Raw genomic sequence first — 23,450 nt, 5'->3', positions numbered from 1 at the left:
GACATGACATATCCGTCACAAGCTTGTGACGGATACCATTTTACCTCACAATGTACCCACTTTTTCTCTCTCTGCAACACTATTCATGTGGTCCCCTTTCTCCACTAACCCATTTTGTTACCATTTTATCTCACAAAATATCCGCCACAAATGGTAACCCGTCACAAGGGAGACCAATTGAATTATTTATGCCTTTTGCCACAAGTCTCCTCCATAGGATTCTTCCCAAGTGGCACATAAACAATTCCATGAAATAATTGAATGACTAGCATGGATCAAATAGTATAGTACTAGTATATAGGTTAGCGTAAATTCTTGTCTCAAACGGTTAATTTCGTCTGAATAAATAAGACGGGTTTAAAATGGTCCAGCTAATGTTATACTCGTAATTTATGTTAACTTATTCTCTAAAAGGGGTTATATTTGTCTGTAAAATGGTCTCATAACCCGTTTTGTTATTCAAGTAAACCTTGTTTAATACGGGGTCAAATACTACCACATGATGGTAATAAAGACAAAAAAATATGGTATTCTTAAGCAACAATTGATATAATTTGATATGTATTTAACTTATTTTAAATTTAAGACAGATAATGCAAATCCCCTATCTATAAAAGCTGAAGCATTTAAAGCTTTCTGATTGGTTCCTCATTTTTAGAGAGTTAAAAATCTTTTATTTCACAAGGGACCCCACCATTTTCTCACAAGAATTAATTACCCTCTCCCCTGTTTATAATTTTTAAGGTTTCATATAGTTTAATTTCATTAATTAGTGAACACTATATCGTTAATTATGCTGTATCTTTAATTATTCGAAAAAATTCTCCAAAATAATACCGTGTATTGATATGAATATATTGTTTTTAATGTTTTTAAATGAAAAAAACACGAAAATTGGTACAGCTCCTTAATTTCTACAGCTACAATTCTATCAAATATAGAAATACATGAAATCAACTATACAAAATTACAAATCCATATAATATTTACAAATCCATATAATATTTACAAATAAATTCTGAACATCAAGAAAATACAAATTGAAAAGTTACAAATTTACAAAAATATTCTGAATAAATTAAAAAATTACGAAAATGATACTTTTAAAAATCAGATCTGTATGACCTCAAAATTAAAATACAATACATTAACTCCAACTAAATTAGTTAAAATCGAAAAAAAAAACACCTTTGATACCAAAAAAATCTAAATATGCGCTATTTAATACACCAAGTGTAGTTAAAAATCTCAGAATAATAAGTAAATCTCAGAATAATAAGTATAGATTTCATAGAGCCAAAAAATCGATACATTGGAGAGAAATATCATGGATTAATATTTCATGTGGTACATAAATAAATATATAAAAGAATGTTATTTGTATGATTTAATAGAGTGTTAGATGTAAAGATGGAGTTAATAAAATATTTGAAAGGGGGTGAGTGAGAGGAGGGAGTCGACGGTAGTGAGGGAGATGGGAGAGTGTAGATTGGGAGAGAAAATTAGGTGATGAGGGAGTGACGTCAAAGAAGGAATTAGGGTTAAATACTTAAATGTGAGACAATTAGTGTGGGGAATATATTTGGGGGGCTATAAGGCTATTGGTTAAAATTGGGCTTTAAAAGTAAATGGGTTGAATTTGGTTACACTAAAAATAAAGATTTGAAATAATAGGGAATGAGGGATGTCAGCGGGTACTGCCCCGCATCAGTTGGGGCTGGTATGGGTACAACTTTAGTTGATGGTGGTGCGGGTACAAAAATTTCACCGTTTAGGTGGTGGGCGGGGATGAGTTTTACGTCATACCCACCAAATACCCGCTTACCCACCAATTGTTAAAAAAAATATACTTCGTATATTATCATAACTTTCTATAATATTCTTTATTGATTTTATTATTGAAAATCTTAAAATAGGATTATAAATACGAAAATTCACGGATATTTATAGTGATTAAAGTAAATTTTATTTAAAAAAATATTGATAAAAATTATAACATAGGTGGTTGGTTGGTAAACAGGGCGGGTATGGCTCTAGATTTTCACTTAGTGGGGCGGGTACAGCTATGAAAATCTGTACCCGCCGTGGGTGGTGGGGCGGTACCGATATGAGAATTACTTGGTGGGTACGGATACGGGGGAGCCTATATCCACCACCGCCCCACCCCAATGACATCCCTAATGAGGGATATATGTGGTGTTCAAAATGGGTCAAATGAAAATGAGTGGAATAGGAAGAGAGCTTTTATATTTTTTGTAAAAGATATTTTAATCATAGGAACATTAATGATCGCGATGGAGGTAGCAAATTTGTATAATAATGCAATATAGTTCGGTTGTAATGTTTTTTTTATCATAATTATATAGAAATAAATTGTCGGGATTTACGTACTATTTTTGTATTGTTTTCTATTTAAATCAAAATTATTATTTTTATTATAATTATTAAATATTTGGCAAGTGCTTCAAAACTATCTCAATTATTCAAATGGTACATTTATTAATACGTTATTTACTCATGTTCTTGAATATTCAATCCCCAGCAATTCTATCAACATGAGCTTAATTTACAACTATATTATTATTATTATTATTATTATTATTATTATTATACATCGTATTATGAGTTACTGTATGAAAATATTACGCCATAAATAATCGTCTTAATTAACATATTTTGGATATTAGAATTTAAAATTAAACACTAATAACTCGGAAAAAGAAGTATTTTTAGCTATTTGATTGGTGAAAACTGGCCGCTTTCTAATTCTTCAAAAGCGTTTAATGTACATAAGTACATAACTAATAATATTACATATCAAACACTTCCTTAATTCTTGTGAAATATTGTCAAACGATATATAAAATGAAACGAGTAAGAAATACTATATTTTGCTTGCTTTTTTTTTAAACCAGCCCGTGCATTGTTTGCACGGGTGTAAAACTAGTGTTAAATGATAATTTATGTATTATTTCAGACGAAAATGCCCGATCGAGGAGACAAACTCATAAATTAGTCCATCCCCCTTATACTAAAAGAATAAGAAATTTCCAAAATTTTCCCGCCTAAATGAATTTGATTATAATTGGGCTTTCATTATATCATATCTGTAATTGGGCTTTGATTATATTATATCTACAACTGGATTATAATGAAATTTCCCCTTTCCACCGATTAATACAAAACATTAATAATAATTAATTTTACAATTGAATTTCAAATTGAGTTAAATATTAGTTGTATAATTGTTATTTTCTTTAATATTCCTATTTAAAAAAACCGCGCATTCGCGCGGGATCTATACTAGTAGAACAACTACAAGGCACAAAAAGTAGAAAGTAGGAAGCTAGTGTGAGTGTGTCACCGTGTGACTGCACTAAATGAACAATGACGCAACTAACTAACAAACAGTAACAATTTTTTACTTTCTCATCCCAATTCCCAACTAGGCAACTAGGCTGTACAAATCTTTACCAAGTTACCAACAAGGTAAATAGGTAAAAACCTGGCTACAAATCCTGGAGTAATTTCGCGCAGCTTTACCAAAATCACCGTCACTCACAAACCTCCTCCTTTAACAACGCATTCGACATCTCCAAAATCCAGGAGAGATAAACCTCCGTCACTTCGCCGACATTCCGATCTACTTTCCGGCGACGTCGGCGGCAACGACGGCGACGGTGACGCCTCTTCATATAATTAACCTAATTTAATCTCTGATCTCTTCTAATATACGTTACGTTTTGATCTATTAATATATTTAATTAATCAGTTAAATTTAGTTCATCGGAGATTTATCTGCGTTTCCGATATAGTAAGATCGAAGCGAAACTGAAAAGAAACCTCCTTTAACAATGTAAGCTCTCTCTTTTTCATCATTTTCAGCAATTACATTTGATATGGTTACTTTTTTCAGTGATGTTGATTGTTACGATTTCATGTGCTGCGTAATTTGTGAAATTAGTAATAGTAGTAGTAGTATTGTACGGAGTAGTTAAATGAATGCATTGTGGAAATTGGATTGCTGATTTAGTACATCATATTTATATATAGGATTTGAATTAGCCTTGTAACGTAGCTTTGACTTTGTTTTTAAGTTAAAGATAGTTCCTTTTTAGGTAAATTTTGATAAAGTTTAGATTTTTGTGGCAATTGTAGTCATGATTGACTTTACATAGTTTGTACTTATGATTTACTTGGATAGTGCATTACTGCTGCATTGGATCGATTTGCGGGTTTTTAAGTTGCTTGTATCGAGAATTTAATGAAATTTTGTTGGAATAGTGGTTTGTTGCTGATCGATTTGTTCAAAGTAGGTGTCTTTTTTGCTTGTTTGTGTAGACTGTAGAGGCATGCAAAATGTGGATATGAATTATTTTTTCCCATGTTCGTGAGCTAACATAAGTTATACATGAATTTATTAAATAGAATGTATATTAACCAAAACCGAGAAACTCAAGACAGCTATTGGAATGCAATTTTACGATAGCCATTTAAGGAGTAGACCATATTCTGCCAGTAAATCTAAGAACTGGCAGCATTGATGTGTCATCTTCAATGGAATGAGCTTTTGTTGTATAGTTTTGCAATGTTCTATTCACGTTCTTTCTGCTAATGGAAATGGTTAATAAAGGTGGCTGATCCGATGTGTTGTTTTGGAAGGGAGGGATGCAAGTTTGTGTAAGTTGTCTCTTGGAAGTAGGTTATGCTTCGTCATCTCAGATGGTTAATTGATTTTACTCAGAGAAACTTAACTGTCAAGAGATTGGCCAATGCGGAGCTTAGACCCTTTAGGCCGGCTATGTTGGATACATACCATGAGATTGCTGTTTACATTCACCGGTTTCACAATCTTGATCTTTTCCAGCAAGGGTAATATTTCCCGTAACTCAGTGTCATCCCATTAATTTGTTTGGTCACTAGATTTAGATATCGATTCCACTGAGATTAATTATGTGATGATAGTAATATGAGTGTAAATTTCTGTGGCATAGATGGTACCAAATTAAGATTACTATGAAATGGGAAGATGGAGACAACACCATTGTCGGAATTCCATCAAAAGTTGTACAATACGAAGGTATTTCTCCTTTATAAGTTGATTTTGAATGATTTTTCGTTACATGCTAAATCAGCTTGTAATTACGATATTCTCTGTTGCTTCCAGCTCCAAATACAGGTTCTTCTGATAGTTATGGAGTTTGGAGGATTGACGATGCAGATAATAGTTTTGCAACTCAACCCTTTAAGATCAGATATGCTAGACAAGATGTTCCGCTGTCGGTCATGATTGCTTTTAATGTATCCCTTTCCAACCGTGAGGTACCCTGAGATGTCCAGTATGTTTTGTGAATTTTTTTTTGTTTAGTGTTTTTTTTTTGTCTAATTGGTGTCTAATAAGTTGATAGGCCAAAGATCTTGATTTAGAGATCACTGAGTATATAATACCAAATGAATAGGACCATATTTTCTTCAAGATTGTGAGATTTGACATTATTTTGGAATGGTTGGACTGATGCCCAGTTTATTTGGGAGCTGAAAGGACCCAGGAAAGCATACGTGATTAAACATAGTACTATCTTATGCTTGGTCCCTAGTCTCCAATTGTGTGTCAATCCTCTTGCCTGTCCAAAAGCGATTCAGGATGCTAAACTTTGTAATTGCCTATCCCCCAGTTTTCCATTCCTTCTACATTGGAAGTGCTTAAAGATTCTTGGGAGATATGATTCAGGATGCTAAACTTTTTATCCATTTCTGTTCAGTATGCTGCAAAACTGTATCAACTAATCAACCCCATATCAGAAAATGTGTAATCTAAACTCTAGAGTTAGGGGTATTGGAGACTTGAAAAAATGATATGCCTAGAATTCTGTGGTTCATGTATATAACTATATATCTGACATACATGCAAAAAAAAATTGGAAGATACATTGACTAGCTATTGATCTTGGTTCATGACTGGCTGTTTTCCTACCTCATTTTTAAGGTGTTAGCGATGAGATTTTTCAAGATTCAGAAATTCTTGTATAGTTGTATTGATCTGTTCATTGTAATGAGTTTTGGTTTGTGTAGGTCCCCTCCAAGTCTGGCGTGATTATCAAATTTGAGCTCCTGTATGCTTCTTTCTTAGAGAAAGGGTTAGTTGGCATGAATTCTTTTCTTTGCCTATGTGTGAGTGGCCTGTGCATTTTGCCTTTCAAATCTTGATCAATAAGTTGTGGTATATCATGAACAGGTCTGAGTTGCAAGATTCACTGAATACCCTTCCTGCTGCTTCCCATGAATTCCGTGTTCCACCGAGAGCTCTTCTGGGATTACATGCTTACTGCCCTATACTTTTTGATGCCTTCCATTCTGTGCTTGTAGATACCAGTATCCATATTAGCATGCTGAAGTCAGTTGCGCATAATATCACAAAGAAGGCACCCAGGTTTGTCACTGTTCTCAAATCTCAGTTACTTATGCGGTTATGCCTCCTACTGGTAAAATGTCGTGTCTGACACTTGAGGACGGTATGATTTTTTCAGCATGTCTTTCAATGGTGAAAGGTTTGATAGTAAATTTGTCGGCAAATCAAAGAAAGTAAGTTTTCTTCTTTCATATGTTCAGATTCAACCCCCGGGAATTTAATGTTATTATAACTTTCTGAATGTGCTCCATACAACAATTGCCCCACGTTTTATTTTATTATACCATGTCAGATCATTTGGCCTAATTTCATGCTGTTTGGTTTTGTTGTTTTTCTAAGTTATATAGTGATTGTTTTTTACTTGCTTTAGGTGTAACTTTATCTTATCTAAAATAACTTCTGATGCATGATGAATGGTTCATTGTGCCACTCATTAGTTAAAATGCGAGGTCTATGGATTGATAGTATACTATCTTATTTCACATCATTGAGAATTGTTCCTGGGTCTTCAAGCTGATCTTGTTTATTACTCCGTACTTGCTTTTGATTTTTTTATCGCTCACTTTTTTTATATTCGCTGTGTGATCTACTCAATATGGCTTTGCTATATATGGCTTCTCTGATTACCTTTTATATTCTATTGATTAGAGAGCAGATAAAGTGGAAAAGGAGGTCTCACTTGTCAAAGCATTATTAACGGCACGTGACGTTCTCTTGGAAGAGGCACAGAATCTCAGTAGAGCAATTGATCAAAGTATTGACCTCAATAATTTCATTTCCCAGCTAGATGATTCAAAAATGTTTGGTTCTCTAATTCCAGCGGATGTGTCTTCAACTGAAACTGATAATCAAAGACCAGAATCAGCTGAACTCCGAAGTAGCAACGAGGTCTTTTTTCTAACTATCTAATTCTAAGATCCTAACTACTTTGGGAACTATTAGAGAAATCAACATTTTTTCTTCCTCAATGACTTAGTGTTTTAATCTTTTTGTTTTCGCCTTAAAATGTGGCAATCTATTATCTGCTGTTTTGGATAGAAGTATCTATTTTCACTAATATTTTAGTGCTTCATAATGTTGAACAGAAGGCAAAAATATTTCTGGACGTTCGGAGTAATGGAGTGCTCATGTCCTTATCTAAGGACTGTTTACTTTGGTCTGCACATATAATTGGGAATCAAATTCACACATTATGGAATGTGTTTCTGAACTTCCACAGGTTAGTTCTGCTGTCTTTACCTATGAGTCAAAACCTTTCCATTAGAGTATAGATTGTTTACTTGGCATATAGGTTTACTGTCCGCAAGCAATTTTTTTTTTCTCCTTGGAGCTATGAGACTGTGAAGGACAGTGGCCGGTTTTTTTTGTTCCTTTCTCGCAATTGAAATGAGCATGATTCTTGTTTTTGTTCCTAACAAGTAACAAATATAGAAAAGGTGCCCTACTTCTCTGCTTCTAAGACATTATATAGACAAGAGTCGCAGGGCCAGTAAGAGGTTAAAGACTTTAGAGTAAGATGATCATAACCGTATTCAAACTTTCAAAGGAGTCTTCATTTTCAATCACAAAGGCTATGATATTACAACTTCTTTTACGTGATCACTAATCTAGAGGAGAGACTGGTAATCCAGTTAAGGCGGCAGCAAAAGCTGTACTAGTCCACTATACATATACAATTAGACTTAGGTGTAAGGTACAGAATTCAGGAAAAATGCAGTTTTGCCTTCACCTCAGGGTATGATCAGACATCACTAGCTGTGTAAGAGGAACGCCAAATATCTCAGAAACCTAATTCTTAGATATACCTAGCTGCGAGATCGTGTTAAAGGTGTTTCTGGAAGAATGAGTGTCTCAACCTTTGGGGATCGGACTGCTGTGCTGTCTCAGGTTAGTGGTATCACGTGAGACACCAAACTTGTGTGAAAAGACATTTCAAAACCTTTTCCTGTGGAGGATTTCAGATTGTTGCATTACTTGCATACTTGCATGCCTTGACAATTTACTATGGTTAGTGTGGTACTGGTTGTCTAGCTGAAGGTGTAGGAATAAGTAGGATGTTAAATTCACCTAACTTTTCTCATCTGATGCCTTAAAGCCTCTTTGTATACTTGAATTTACCAATGGGTCTTTTTAATTGTTCCATTTACGTGATGCAGAGTTTTAGTTAATTTTTCAAAACTGACAGTATATAGTTTATGTCCTAATATCAGGGAATAAAATATGTAAACCTTGTAAATGCATTTTGAAGCAAATTTGTTCTATTGAAATATCAGTTTTTCCTTCTAGACTAGATTAAATACTGTTGCGTGATTGTGGTTGTATATCTTGTAAGATGCTCTGTTATTCAAAACTAAAGGTCTGTCTCACTTGTGTTGCATATATGATTCAGGGCTAATAAATCTAAGATTACGGAATATTTGCGGGAGTCCTGGGCAAATGATCGAAAAACGGAGTGGTCCATATGGATGGTACACTCTAAAGTTGAAATGCCCCATCATTACATCAGCAGCAGAGGTGATGAGACTTTGCACCATGGTGGCCTACGGGGGAAAGTTTCAGTATTAAGAAAGCTGATTGATGATGTAATTAGCTCTAAATCACATTACATGCCATGTTTGTATTGCACAGTTTTCAATTCTACTGCTATCTGTGTTGTAGAATGTACTTCTGTGGTAAACATTTAACACCATCTCATTGTAACTTTTCAGCCCTCTCATTTTGCTGCCACTCGTGCTGAGCAACATCGTCGAAGTATAGCTCAAATGAGTGTGGGTACTTCTATTACTCTCAGAACATACCTTTGGAACTTATGTGATGGCTTCATGTAAACCATGATTAATGCTTTACATTGGATTGCAGATCAACGGTCGTTCAATTCAAGACTTGCAGATGTTTGGAGATCCTTCAAATGTTCCTGTTGTAATTGTAGAACGCATTATTAACGCTCCGAGACGTACTTGCAGTGATGTATCATACTTTGGTCACCCCAATCAGAAGTCTAGCTTGCTCACAGAACTCAAAACTACCAGTAAGGTGTCTGGTGCTGACCAGCAAGTAAATGGTCGTGTTTTGAAGATTGTTGTCTTTGTACATGGCTTTCAGGTATGTTCTTAGGACTGAATTAAGTTAATTCTTTTATCTTTTATTTGGAGAGAAAGCGTGGAAGGTTCTTAAAGTTGCCAGGTTTTCAGTTAATTGTATTTCTAGTCATTTATTGACACCTATGTTATCTAAATTTGCACTAAGTTTACACTGTAGAGTTCTGATTACCTGCTACCATTCCAGTTAACTAGAATGGTCATTTTGCTGTTTGCAGTTGATTTTGTGTTCCTGATCATAGATGTTTGGCATAAATATTGCGAACTCACAAAAATTATATGCGGGCATGTAAGACCAAGCCATTAACAATTTAATACTATAATTAAACAAGGAATATATAAGTATTTTGGGTGGTGACAAATGTGAGACCGTTCCATACAAGACTCACTGTTGCAAACTATTTTTCCTTATTTTACTCAATTAATGATCCATGCTGTGCAGGGACATCATTTGGATCTGCGACTTGTTCGTAACCAATGGCTTCTAATAGATCCAAAGGTCGAATTTCTCATGTCTGAAGCAAATGAAGATAAAACATCTGGTGACTTCAGAGAAATGGGAAATCGGCTAGCAAAGGAAGTCGTGTCATTCATTAAGAAGAAAATGGACAAATATTCGAGATCTGGAGGCTTGAGAACTATTAAGCTTAGTTTTGTTGGGCATTCCATAGGAAACGTAATTATAAGAACAGCATTGGCTGGTATGAACTTCGAGCTTGTGTTCATGAGCTGTTATCTTATAACACATAAGCCCAAATCCTAATTATTTGCTATTAGTTTTGCAGATATTATTATGGAGCCATACCTCAGGTTCCTGTACACTTATATCTCTGTATCCGGTCCGCATTTAGGGTATCTGTACAGTTCGAACTCTCTGTTTAATTCTGGATTATGGCTTCTGAAGAAGCTCAAGAGCACACAATGCATCCATCAGCTTACTTTTACGGATGATCCTGAGCTGCAAAACACCTTCTTCTTCAAGCTTTGTCAGGTACGAGTGTGGTTTATGTTCATGTTTACAAGCTAATAGTGCCCCTCTCCCAAATAAATATTAAGCAGAAAGCTGGTCCAGTTGCTCTATAAAACAGTGGTTTATTGAAAGACAGTCTCATGTTTTATAATAATGTGGGGCCAACTCATTTAACTACAACCGCACCCATTAACCCACGAACTCCTAAGTATAAGTACCCCATTTATTAGGCTATATGAGTCATTCTCATATGAGAGAATTTGCAAGCTGGCTGCCAAAAAATAAAAAAATTGCGGCGTTGCTAATTTTTCATTTCATTTTCGTTACTGCTATCATTCCAGAACTTCTAGTCTCTGAGTTTAGCTCAAACATCTTTCCTGTGTGTTAACATATTTCTCTTTACTTGTTCCAGCAAAAGACGTTGGAGAATTTCAGGAATATTATCCTGCTATCATCGCCCCAGGTATTACATTTTCTTTTTTATGGAATATTACACCTATATTTCATATTACGTGTTAGATGGTGTCTTTTCGTCCCAAGTTATTGTGATTAGCAGAAATCTTTCTAGGATTACTTCACCGTAACTAAAATTCTGCTCAAGATGGTTATGTATTATTATTCCACTGCCATTAACTAGTAATCTTTCAGGACGGTTATGTACCTTATCATTCAGCAAGAATAGAATTATGCCCTGGGTCTTCAACTGACTTCTCAAAAAGGGGGAGAGTATTCTTGGAGATGTTGAATAATTGCTTAGACCAAATACGGTCTCCTTGCATAGAGCACCGGGTATTCATGCGCTGTGATGTCAACTTCAACATGTCTTCTCATGGCAAGAACTTAAACACCTTCATCGGACGAGCTGCCCATATTGAGTTTCTTGAGACCGATATTTTTGCAAAACTCATTATGTGGTCATTTCCGGACTTGTTCCGGTAATGATTCTTCATGGAAGGTCAGAATTCCCAGGTTTGCAGGTTGCTGTGGAATTGGTCGGAGAAAGGACGGCGTTAACTTTGAAAAATGTATCATTTTCTAGGTTAGCTAGCTTCTGTAACTTTGTTTCCATTGATCAGGTTTCATTTACGATTATAGGCAGTAGGTCCCTTTTGGATTAGGTACCGCCGTAGGATCTTCCATTGTACAGCTGATGAATTCACATCAATTATCTACATGCTTTCACAGTATTTGTATCTTTTTGTCACGGCCCGTATTGCTCGGCCTTTAGGATCTTGTTGTTACTCATCTGGATTTGATAACTGATACTGATATAGACGATCCTTCTGGATTTATCTGAACTTTTTGGGATGATTTCTGATACTCCGTATTACAAATTTTGAGCATTGCAGGATAAATATGATAAAAATAATCCTAAAATTTGTCTCTTTTTTGCAAAGTTCATTAAATTGTGATCTATTCGCTCAATTCCAAAGTTCAAATGCCGCCAAATTTAGAATAGAGCACCATATGGTTCGTGTACTGACCGGAACACCTCGTACCATGAAGCACTAGCAACGTACATTAAGGCTTAAGAATGCCAGCAGAACGAAGATACACAGGCACCATGATTCTATATGTCAGACACCCCCAACAAACCTTTCCATAGTCTCGTATAATATCATGTCAATTAATTAATTCTCTAATTATAGACTTGAATTCATAATATCTCGTAAAATAATCTTACACCCCAGGTAATTTAGACCTAGCATACTCAGGTTGAGCTGAGCTCTAACCGAAATTCAATGCCAAAAAAAACTGTATAAAACCAAGTTGTCAGCTGAAGAAGATTTGTTGTGTGAGAAATTAGGATGGAGCACCTAGGTGAGAGGCTAAACGCAAGATGTCGCTAAAAACTCCAGCAGCAGTAACTTGCGCCCCAGCTCCAGGGCCTCGAACGATCAAAGGTTGCTCCTTATACCGTTCTGTTGTGAACAATATGATGTTATCTGATCCTGATAGCTGCGCAAATGGATGATCCTTCTTGTAATTCCCCAACTTCACTACTCCTTTACTGTTCACCACGTCCACCGCTCCCACATATCTTAGCACCTTCAAAAATGATTTTTTTCAATCAGAAACGAAAACGAACACCTATAACACCACTACAATGGATCGAAAACAGATTAAGACCATCTGATAGACAGAGACTAATACTAACCTCCCCTGCATCCTCCGCGGCTTGTAATTTCTTTGCCCAGTCTTCATCGAACCCAGAAAGTTGTTGCATGTATTGCTCTGCCGATGATGTAGCCTAGTATGAACCAAACATGTCAGACATAAATCACTGGATTATAGTTATGTTGCGAAGGAGCATAGAAGATCATGGACATAATAGCTTTTTTCATCCATACAGAAGTGCCAGCATTACCAGCAAACCTTAGTGCTCTAAAAGCAAAGACAATTATCTCATCTTCATTACAGTTGATGAGTATAGAAGTTCTAGTGCTGATAGCAAAATTTGATGCTTAAAAAATGGTGAACGACGCTTACTCTTAATGGTTCTGGCACAAGACTTTCTGTAGGGATATCCGATATTTCAAGCTTCAATCCACATTCTCTGGCTAGAATTATAACCTGTCAAATTAAAGCTACTACTTCAGTAAAACAACTGGCAGTGGCACATCCGACATGTAACATAACTTCCGTCAAATTATAACTCCCTTATGTCTCAAATCTCTATGGAGGAAAAACTCATAAGAGCAGTTACCTTTCTGGCGACATCAGTTCCAGACAAATCATCTCTTGGATCAGGCTCCGTGTAACCAGCTTGTTTTGCCTCGTCCACCACGTCACTGAAATTTCTTTTACCTTTAAATTTGTTGAATATGTAGCTCAAAGTCCCACTGTACAGTAAATCATGATTGTAACTTGTAAGCCATAAAATTCATGATATTCAAGTATTGCAGAAACAGTATGTTCAAAATGCATCAACACTATAGTTTAGGTTTACTCGATGGATCTGCCTCATGCGCCCAAGGGTTATATCAGAGGAGGAGTGGACATGAAGATGAAGTTGGGGCTCTTACCTGAAAATGCCTTCGATACTCAAAATTTTGTCACCAGTTTCAAGAAGACCTCTCAAAGTGCTGATGATTGGAAGACCCGCGCCAACTGTAGCTTCGTAAAAATAGTGCGTGTAGGATTGCCGTTGTAAATCTCTCAGCTTCAAATACTGACATTAATTCAGCAAAAGAACAGGTTAACATCCCAAAAGTTCACATGGACATCTTTACACTCAAAGGAGACAAAAAACGACGATTTAGAAACAATGCCTGAAACCTTTCAACAGAGCAACAAAATAATCTTTACCTGATCAAGAGGTCCTGAATTTGCCTTTTTGTTAGGTGTAATTATATGAATTCCTCTGCGTAACCAATCATAGTAGTGGCTTGCAATAAACGAGTCAGCCGTACAATCTACTAGCACAGTGTTTGGGATGAAATTATTTCCATGGACGTGCTGAACAAATTTCTGCAAGTCGGCAGCTTCTCCTTGCTCACTTTGGAGTTCTTGCCATTTAGACAAGTCCATACCTCTAAATAACAAGAATCCATCAAGTGAAAATTCCACAAAAAGCGATTATAACCAACTGGAAAACATTTCAGATATTGACATGATACACTTACAATTCAGACAGAACCATTTTCTTTGAGCTTGTAATTCCCATAACGCGTAAATCAATGTTGAACTTTTCCTTTAATTCAGCTGCCTGCAACAAAAACATTTCAACCAAACACATCAAGATCATTGAGTGTAATAATTACGTTTTATGCTTTTTACATCCATTACAGGAGGAAACCAGAAAATTGTGCCTGGTCACGAAGTTGATCAAGTAGAGTAGCCCCAATCAATCCTGGTCCTACGATACCCATAGCAAGTGTTGTTCGTGATAGATAAAACCTAGAATGAGCAGCCCGCAATGCTTTTATGCAATCATCTCTCTTGACCACGACAGTAATGTTGTATTCAGAACAACCTTGTGCTATGGCACGTATATTGATATTGGCCTGCAAAACATAATTATTATATTTCCAACCAAATTTAAAACTTCGATTAGTTGCATTACATATTCTGTATATTTGCGTCAATCCTTAACAACCACCATTCCACCAAATATGCAGAGTGAATTGCAAAGGGTAGGAGCAAAAATCTTGAAAATGGAGTTGACCAGCCAAAGGAGAACATTATCCAAGGAATTGGCAAAGTTGCTATCCTAACCTTTGCAAGTGCAGTAAAAAGAGTGGCACAAACTCCGGGTGTACTAGCCATTTTCTGTCCAACTGCTGCCAAAATGCTGCAATTTGGAACAACAGCAACCTGCAAGTAGCTCAATTTAATCAGTGGACACAATTATTAGCAGTAAAAAAACGACTGCATATAAGATTAGCAAGGCAAGAGTAAGGCTAAAAGAATGGAAGACCTGAGAAAGACGTCCAGCATTTAAAGCCTCACGAAATCTTGCCCGCAAAGCTTCAGCCACAGCTTCTACTTCCTTCTCTGGTACAGCAAAGCACACTGAATGCTCACTACTAGCCTGCATCAGCAACACCAATCATTTGAACCTGCCAAACTGGGGGGCAGAACTAAAAAAGAACTCTTAGCCTCATCAGAAACCGTCCCACATATAGAACACGTGAGAAACAAATAATAGTGATTGGATTAAACGTTTTAATGGTTACTTAGTGGGCAAACGGAGTGTCTTATCAAACAATATATGAGACAAAAATTGTGAAAAAATGAACTGAACCCATCTGAACTTTTGTGAACCATTAACTCAAAAAAAAATACTTTAGTGAACCATGTTGATATATTACCTGAGAAATCATGATCACGTTAGCCCCTACTTCCTTCACTACACCAAATATGGCATTAGCAGTACCAGGAACACCAGCCATGCCAGTTCTGCCATCACATCACACGGTTTACATCATCAAGTGACTAATAAGCGAAAATTAAGACATGACATTTGCTATCAACCAAAAAATCTTACCCTTCAACATTCACAAGAGCCAGATTATCTATTGTTGCAAATCCTTTCACTGGAGCTTGCAGATGCTCACCGGTCTCATCAGGAGAAGGTCGGCAAATTTTTGTTCCAGGAGCCGCAAGGTTAAATACATTTCTTATTACAATTGGAATGTCGAACTGCATCACAGGAATGATAGTTCGAGGATGCAATACATTTGCTCCAAAGTACGACTGCAGGGACATGGAAAAACTCTTCAGCAAAGCAGTATGCTAAGATATGTGTACGAAAGTCTACTATATAATTGTTAAAAATCTAAACAAAGCAACTGCGGAATCTTGGTTTCATGTGAAGTTATAGGGAGTCGGGACTCCATCAGAAACCATTGCCAGCAAGACTAAAACATTACAAATTATTAATCAAAAGTTACCATCTCCCAGGCTTCTTGATAAGACAATGTAGGAAGTATTACGGCTTCACTCACTGCAAATAAAACAAATTACATTTTTAAAACCTATGGTACTAAACCAAGCCACGCATAAAGAGGTGGGTGTGTCAGATAGATCAAATTTCTGAGTATAAAAATACCTTTTCTCGGGTCAGCACTGTAGACACCATCAACATCTGTCCATATTGTAACTTGGCGGGCTCTAAAAAGGGCACCCATTATAGCTGCAGAAAAGTCACTACCATCCCTCTTCAATGTAGTTGGAATATTCTGGGGTGTACTAGCTATGAAGCCAGTTGCTACAATTATCTTTGATGGGTTATGGGCAAACCATTTGTCAAGTCTTCTTTCAGATTCCACGTAATCTGGATCAACCTGATTTGAACCAGTTGGATTTACAACAAGGACGTCCCTTGTATCCATCCATGAACAATCTGAACATTTCTGAACAATACATGGAGGGTTAAGAGAAAGATAGAAGTCATATAGCTAACACTGCTCTAGAGAAGCGGAAACAGATGTGAAAGACCTTTTTGATGACTAATGATAGCATCTGCGCAGACCATAACTCCCCATGTCCAACAACAAAATCAGCGAATGACTCTGTTACGTGCCCAGCTGTTCAAATATTTGCAGGAAAAGAGGATCACATTAGGAATCTAATCAGCGAAAATGAAAAAACCATGGCACTATCTTACGTACACAAGAGAACCAAAGGAAAAGAGAGACGATATTCAATACCTATGTATATCGCCCGAAGCATAGCTTTAAGATTTTTTACATCGTCATGCAACTTTGACAAGAAACCTAAGAGATTGTCTCCCTCCAACATATCTTTTGCTGTTAATGTGTGCTTTTCCAGCACGGCATCTAAGGCAGACAGAAAGGAATCATCTCGTGACTCAGCCCTTTGGATCAAATCATACATCATGTCAGTCACCTTCGACATGGCAGAAACAACGACCAACTTCCTCTCAGAAGTATCATTTACTACAATTTCAGCAACGTTCTTGATCCGATCAGAAGTTCCCACACAAGTTCCTCCGAATTTGTGGACAGACCACGTGTCACCTTTAGGAAGTTCAACCTTTTCCACGGAGCTTTCTACAGCAGTAGCTGCGCAAGAAAGACAAGTTTAAAAACTGCAAAATTCATGTTTAATAACTATAGTAAAGCTTGTACTATAAAGGAATAAGAACAACCTTTGACAGATGTATTGATATGAATGCGACATGTCTGTTGGGTCCCTAGTCGAGATACAAATTTCTTTCTGAAACAAGTAAACAAACCAGAAGGGTATTCAGACTACAGTCAGTTTGATTAAGGCAGGCAGGCAGCTACCCCACTTTGGTTAGAATGTTGGATTATACCAAAATATATCTAAGCATAACAAATAGGAAAACGTTACTCTAAATGACACGGCTTGGGAGCAAAAGACAAGCTGATAAATATACGCCCAACAGAATGTTTAACTTTATATCATATATTGTAATGAAATTAATCATAAATCAACGGAGAGTAAGCTCAATTTCTGCCGTGTCATAAAAAAAAGATCTAAGGTAAGTCCTCAATCATGGTACAAAAACTCATCCTAGTTGAAAAAAATGTTGTCACTACTTACCAGTTACCAATGTTTCCGCTACTTAATCTAAACAGCCCGATTTTCTTCTGAGAAAAAAGTGACTGATCAGACACAGTAACTGAGTTACAGTGTATGCATTCGGGTAAACAGAGGTCAAAGAGAGTGAACATATGCCATGAGCATGAAAACTCCACTCAAAAATCAGAATTGAAGAAGTGAAAAAATAAGTCGGGGAAAATGATTTTGAAATTAAGGCTGTATCAGATTGCGACCAATTACCGGGAATCTACAACAGCTTTTGTAACCATGCCTCAAGCATGCATAGCTATAGAACTACAGAATATTATATAGCATGATAACACCATCAAAAGTCCACCATGAATAAATGATCAAATGGCACAATTGCACAATTCCTGAATCGATAAACAAAATCAAAGTAAAGCAAAATAGAAACAAAATACACATACATTCAAAAGTTGGAATCTTTACACTAAAACATTCACAGCAAAACTATACAAACTTGAAACACAAACACAGCACTGTCAAAAACAATGAAATGTGACGACTTTAAAACATATAGATACAATATAAAGACGACCCAATTCAAAAGTATAGAAATTTACCTCAAAGTTGGAATCTTTACATTAAAAAATGGAAAAAAATGATAGATAAAAAGAGAAAGAAACCTGTAAAGTTGGAAAGGGTGGAAAGATGAAAGAGAAGTGGGAAGAAGCAATCTGGAATTGTTGGTATAATAAGAAGAGAAGACGCCATTAGAGGATAGAGATGAAGATGGTGAAGAAGAGAGCATCGCCATTGTTGTTGCTTGAGTTTGCTCTGACGGCGAATCTACTGTTTTGGAATTTGATACTTCAACCCCACTACTCTACTACTCTATTCCGTTGACTACTATAATAATAATAATAATAATAATAATAATAATAATAATAATAATGATTTTTCAGAGTTCTTCAATAGCATAGAGCCAAAAAAAATGCACACGGTCGTCTAACTCGTCTGCTTGTAATAAAAATGATCTTTGTTATTTCCCCGATTCTCGTTTAAGACGATAATATATCTCTTTTAATTCTAAAACCGATATAAAAACATATCTAAATGGTATCCATACTCCATGTAACATGTAAGGGTAGTTGACTAGTTGTAATGATAGCAAAAAGTTCGTCTTATTGTCACCAAATGATAGTATTTAGATCCGTTTTACCATTCACATGGATACTGCACCGGTGGGCGGTGGCGGTCAGTATTTATTTAGGGTCACAAGTTCAATTTTTGATGTTAAATAGTTTTCCAAACTTTTAATAATTCTATAGATGTTTATTATCGATTTATCAGTTATTCCCTCCATTTTATACATTGTATTGGATGTTCACAGTTTCGCATTGACGGTTAAATATGAACTTCTGAATATTGAAGCGATTTCTTGAAACACCATCATACATTTCATACACAATTTTCTTGGCATCAGGTAGGCGTGTTCCAGAAATCCAAGTCTCTGTCTGTCTGGCTTCACATTACATTTATGTGAGTTTAACTCGTCTTTACGATATCAATTTCCACTGGACGGTGCATCTCAACTTATTCTGGCAATCAATCTACATCCACGGGCATGCATCAAAGATTTGAAAAGAAATTCAAAGTATAAAGGACAACAGTATACAAATACAGTAAAAACGTGGTAAATTGCTAATACTGATTTACAAAAAGGCTTCAAGTGTTGTATCACATACTCACATGCTCATAATAAGAAGCTGACTTCAACCTGTCTACAGCTACACTAAGGGCAAGATCACACTAGCATCAGCCCTCTTAACCCTAAAAGGTCGCTGAAAGTCAGACTCTCAGGATTCTCATACGGTCAGCCTGAAGATAAAACAGCATTTTCAGACTTCCATAGGCCAATGCAGGCCATGAACAAGAAAGCAACCATAAACACGAAAATCACACCAAGATATACAACTGGGCGCAATCCGAACCCCTTGGATGTCACTGGCTTCTGATTAGAAACAGTGGCGCAACTGTTCTGACCAACCTCTTCGGACAAATTCCCATTCTTGGGATCCATTGATTTACCGCTGTCTTCTTCAGCATTGAAGCTTTCAACGGATGTTTTTTGTAGACGAATTCTCCTCGTGGCACTTCCTTGATTGGCCCCACTACTAGGGCTAGGATGGATTTTCCGAGCACGGGTTTTTATCTTGATACCACTTTCAACAACTTGCCCGTCATTTCTGTACGAGTCTCCGTCATCAGCAGCAGCAGGTGCGTCACTGAGCTCTGCTAAGCAAATCAGATCCTCGTGAGGAGCAATAGAAGATATCTCAGCTGACACACAGCTTCCCTCTGTGAGGTTTGACTCTGACTCCTCTTTTACAACCTTGCTCACAGGATCCTTGGAATCTATTGCTAATAATCGGACTCTCCTTGGTGCAGATCCCTGGAGCACATACTCCGTTGTCTGTACCATCCTTTCGCGGGGTTTGGTTTTTATCTGGAATTTGCTGTCAACATCGTAACTATCATTTTCAGGCTTTACAAAGCTTCGTTGAGTGATGAACTGCTCTCCTTCGTCAGGTAAGTTGCAGAATCGGTCTAGAGCAGCATCAGAAAAGAATTCATCATCACCACCAAATTTCGGCTCATTTTCATATGAAGTTAAGCCGCCGATAGAGCCAATGTCATACTGTACAATAGAACAAACCATCAGAGTTCATTCACAATCATGTTTGAGAACTTTTCAGCGATCCTATTCATTAACTAGAAATTTCCATTGATCTTTGCATTCAGAGCTCAATATTTACCTTTATTTGCTAGGATAACAAAAATACAAAATTCAGAACCTATCAATTCGTCAAGTACTTCAAGGTAAACTGTTGTTAATTGTGTAGTTATTCTTTTCCGATTAATTAATGAACCAGTGATCAAACCAATGATCTGGCGACAAGTCTCCTGACACAGACGGCCACCACTGAGACATAGAACTACAATTGACAGCATTTACAGATGTATTGAGTACCTGCGATTGAGCTACTTCGATGTCAGATCCACTACAGGATCCACTTTCATTGATAGATGCTTTCTTCCAGCCCATTAGATCAACGTTCTCACGCTTATCTCTTTCAGTCAAAGCAGGGCCTTGAGTATTAACTTCGAAGAAGCGAGGGTCATCGTGATATACAATAGTAGATTCAAGGAAATCAGAAATAGGATCTCTTCCATTGATGTCCTGAAACTCGAACTCGGTAAAACCATTACCAAAATCTGTAGGGTATAGGGGTTCCATACCAACCATTTCCTGGTTCACATCCATCATCTGCAAGGGCTGTGGCTTTAGATGATCCTCATGATAATATTTCATTGCTTCATTCACACGCACGTCTCTCTCACAGGGAGCACGGATATAGGTAGTTCCATTTATATATGAATCTGCCTGAAAAACATTAGAAAAAAAAGTCAGCGATAAATCCTGAAATAGAAGCTGAATTTATACATTCCATAAACCAATTGCCAAATACTCACCTCATGAGCCGTTTCTTCATTCACCTGAGATCCATGACGAAAATTACCATTGCTATAGCTATGATGATCAAGCATTGTAGCCTCAGACGTCATACTATCAGAAGTTTTGACAATGCCATTCTCCAACTGCATATGTTGCTCAACAGTTTGCTCAAAAGAACATGGAGAAGCCTGCACAACCGCGAGTTCAGATCGTGCCTCCTCTTGAGAGATATTAGTTGGATTCGGAGAGAATACATTTGTTTCCAGATCCTCAATGTTGGAACCGTCATCGTTTTCCTCATGCTTCGGATCATCAGCTTTTTTGAACAAGCGACAGAGAACAAAAGCACCCTTCAAAAAAAAAATGATAAGAAAATTTTACACCAGTAGGAGTTCAACTAAATTTGACTACCTAAAACAACCAAGGGTAACTATTATTAGCATATACAGACAGGGAAGATGCTGAAAACTAATTCTATCATCATTCAAAAAATGCACGTGAGCAATCGATAATGGTGAATAACAACCACGTCTATCATTATATTTGCCTCCCTATCAGTAATATTCACGTCAGCTGAAGGTGCATAAAACACGCAGTCCTCCTACGAATAATATTTCCGATATCAAAGCAGTGTCTACAAAAACTGGAGATAAGCATAGCAAACCTTACATCAAAGGTATATAGCATAGCAAGCAGGAAAAATAGATATAAAAATTCAGACAAATGCTGAGTCTTTAACTATATGGAACTCAGAAGAAAGGTAGATTAGAGATATACCTGCCCAGGGTTCGTGCCATCGAGCTCCTGAAGAGTAGGGCGGTACTCGTGGATGACCCAATGAGTACGCTGCCCCTTAGGAGCTCGGCCTGTATAAAAGACAAGCGTCTTCTTCATCCCAATCAGACCCATTTTCCTTGACTTAATAGTCCTGTCCTTACCAGTTGCCTTCCAATACCCGGCTCCAGTGGCTCGGTTGGATCTCTGACCATTCGGGTACTTGCGGTCCCGAGGACAGAAGAAAAACCATTCATGATCATATGTCTTAATGGCTGACAAATCTGAATCAAATCAACAATACAGAAATACCCATTATCAGCATTCAGATACTAGAAACCTCCTCATTAACTATCACAGCACATCAGTTCTGCAGGATAAACTAAACCTATAGACATATTCCGTATCTAGTATTCCCTCCGTCCCAATCATTTGTTTACCTTTGATTAAAATACTCCTCACAAATAATTAAAAAAAAAAAGGTAAGCAAATGAATGGGACGGGAGTAAGTAAAATAATGGTCATATAGATGTTTGAGATTAACTGATTCACCAAAAAAGAGGACCCTATTTGTTAACCCAAAAATAATCAGTCTCAAAACAATCTAGCTCATAGTCGGTCCGTCTTAATCATTTGTTTACCTTTAATTAAAATACTATCCGGTATGATGAAATAATCTACCACCAAAGGCTGAAACAATTCAACAACATTGCCTAAAAAGGTACTAAATCCAGCAAGCAAACACAAAAACTTACTCTTATATGCACAATGAATATAAAAGGTAAACAAAAAAAAGAGGGAGGGGTAAGAATACATACAAATAAGACTAATAATCAAGTAATAACTGTGTTTTTACCGGGAAGATCCCAGGGTTCAACCCTGCAAATATCAACCTCTTTGATACAAGCAACTTCATTATCTCTACCATTGATCTTCAACCTTAAATAATGATCAATTAACTCTACATCTGTGGGTTTAAACCTAAACCCAAGCGGTAAATTCTCAAACATACTCAAAGCTCCCATTTTTACTCTAAATTTTTACCAAAATTAAGCTTATAACATTGAAACAAGGTCAATTTTGAGTGTTTTTTTTGTGATTTTTAAACGGATTTAGCTGAAACAAAAAACTGGGTATTACAAATAAGGTGAATAAGAAAGAGGGGAAATGATAAAAATTCAATTTTGTGGAAATTTAGTTTGCTTAGTCAGGTGAATAAAGAGAAAAAGGATAGAGAGAGAAAGTGGTGGTGTATAAATAAGGTGGACAGGATACTTTTTATTTTGTTTCTCTATCTACTTTTAACGTCGTATATCCCGCGTACAAATGTCGCCCAACCGCGTCAATGTATTACTGAAATTACGATATTGTCCTTCATGAATTGTTGTGTTTTTTGAATTTGTCTTGGAAGTTTTGTGGATTTGTTGAGGGTAAAGTGGGGTTTTGAGGAGGTTAAGGTAGTGTGTGTGGAAGTCAGCTGACCAATGAGAGGTTGACAAGTAGGATGATATTATTTATGTATGGGCTTCTATGCTGAAGAGGGAGTTACAGTGGGACCTTCCAGGAAAGAAGATGGTCATGACTCATGACTCATGGTCATTTATTGTGTGATTTGTGTTACTATTATTGACTATTGTGAATTTTGGCCCAACCTACTCATATTTCAAGAGTTTGGCCCGTGGG

At 36.7% G+C, this 23,450-nt stretch overlaps 3 protein-coding genes across 5 annotated transcripts; 1 reads left to right on the top strand and 2 right to left on the bottom strand.

The window, feature by feature from the left end:
- Positions 1 to 3,340: 3,340 nt before the first annotated feature.
- On the top strand, positions 3,341 to 11,785 carry LOC141606876 (uncharacterized). 3 transcript variants are annotated; one of them, XM_074426225.1, is made up of 16 exons: positions 3,341 to 3,856; positions 4,663 to 4,872; positions 4,995 to 5,080; positions 5,168 to 5,322; positions 6,073 to 6,137; positions 6,236 to 6,430; positions 6,528 to 6,582; positions 7,058 to 7,297; positions 7,495 to 7,628; positions 8,799 to 8,991; positions 9,118 to 9,177; positions 9,269 to 9,511; positions 9,950 to 10,208; positions 10,293 to 10,498; positions 10,890 to 10,940; positions 11,126 to 11,785. In XM_074426225.1, exons 2-16 carry the CDS (start codon positions 4,706 to 4,708, stop codon positions 11,414 to 11,416), a joined length of 2,400 nt encoding a protein of 799 aa, XP_074282326.1. In that variant the 5' UTR covers positions 3,341 to 3,856; positions 4,663 to 4,705; the 3' UTR covers positions 11,417 to 11,785. The 3 variants fall into 3 exon arrangements, with proteins under 3 accessions (XP_074282326.1, XP_074282328.1, XP_074282327.1); XM_074426227.1 differs by having other exon boundaries at positions 3,349 to 3,856; positions 4,745 to 4,872; XM_074426226.1 differs by having other exon boundaries at positions 3,542 to 3,856; positions 4,667 to 4,872.
- A 263-nt stretch (positions 11,786 to 12,048) lies between these two features.
- LOC141606875 (bifunctional aspartokinase/homoserine dehydrogenase 2, chloroplastic-like) lies at positions 12,049 to 18,517 on the bottom strand. Its single transcript, XM_074426224.1, has 18 exons — positions 18,160 to 18,517; positions 17,094 to 17,161; positions 16,633 to 17,007; positions 16,421 to 16,509; positions 16,032 to 16,335; positions 15,874 to 15,926; positions 15,468 to 15,676; positions 15,292 to 15,379; positions 14,898 to 15,011; positions 14,696 to 14,794; positions 14,290 to 14,484; positions 14,104 to 14,186; positions 13,787 to 14,012; positions 13,504 to 13,649; positions 13,185 to 13,320; positions 12,968 to 13,051; positions 12,636 to 12,728; positions 12,049 to 12,526 (listed from the first exon to the last, which is right to left on the bottom strand). Exons 1-18 carry the CDS (start codon positions 18,288 to 18,290, stop codon positions 12,281 to 12,283), a joined length of 2,739 nt encoding a protein of 912 aa, XP_074282325.1. The 5' UTR covers positions 18,291 to 18,517; the 3' UTR covers positions 12,049 to 12,280.
- A 637-nt stretch (positions 18,518 to 19,154) lies between these two features.
- On the bottom strand, positions 19,155 to 23,085 carry LOC141606874 (protein NTM1-like 9). The gene is made up of 5 exons (XM_074426223.1): positions 22,624 to 23,085; positions 21,771 to 22,051; positions 21,011 to 21,343; positions 20,508 to 20,921; positions 19,155 to 20,174 (listed from the first exon to the last, which is right to left on the bottom strand). The coding sequence occupies exons 1-5, from the start codon at positions 22,790 to 22,792 to the stop codon at positions 19,350 to 19,352; spliced, it is 2,022 nt and encodes a 673-aa protein (XP_074282324.1). The 5' UTR covers positions 22,793 to 23,085; the 3' UTR covers positions 19,155 to 19,349.
- Positions 23,086 to 23,450: the final 365 nt, after the last annotated feature.

Source organism: Silene latifolia, chromosome 10 (genome assembly GCF_048544455.1).
Source record: "Silene latifolia isolate original U9 population chromosome 10, ASM4854445v1, whole genome shotgun sequence".
NCBI lineage: Eukaryota > Viridiplantae > Streptophyta > Magnoliopsida > Caryophyllales > Caryophyllaceae > Silene > Silene latifolia.
Note: the sequence above shows the minus strand (reverse complement) of the source record. Positions and strands in the feature narration are given on the sequence as shown.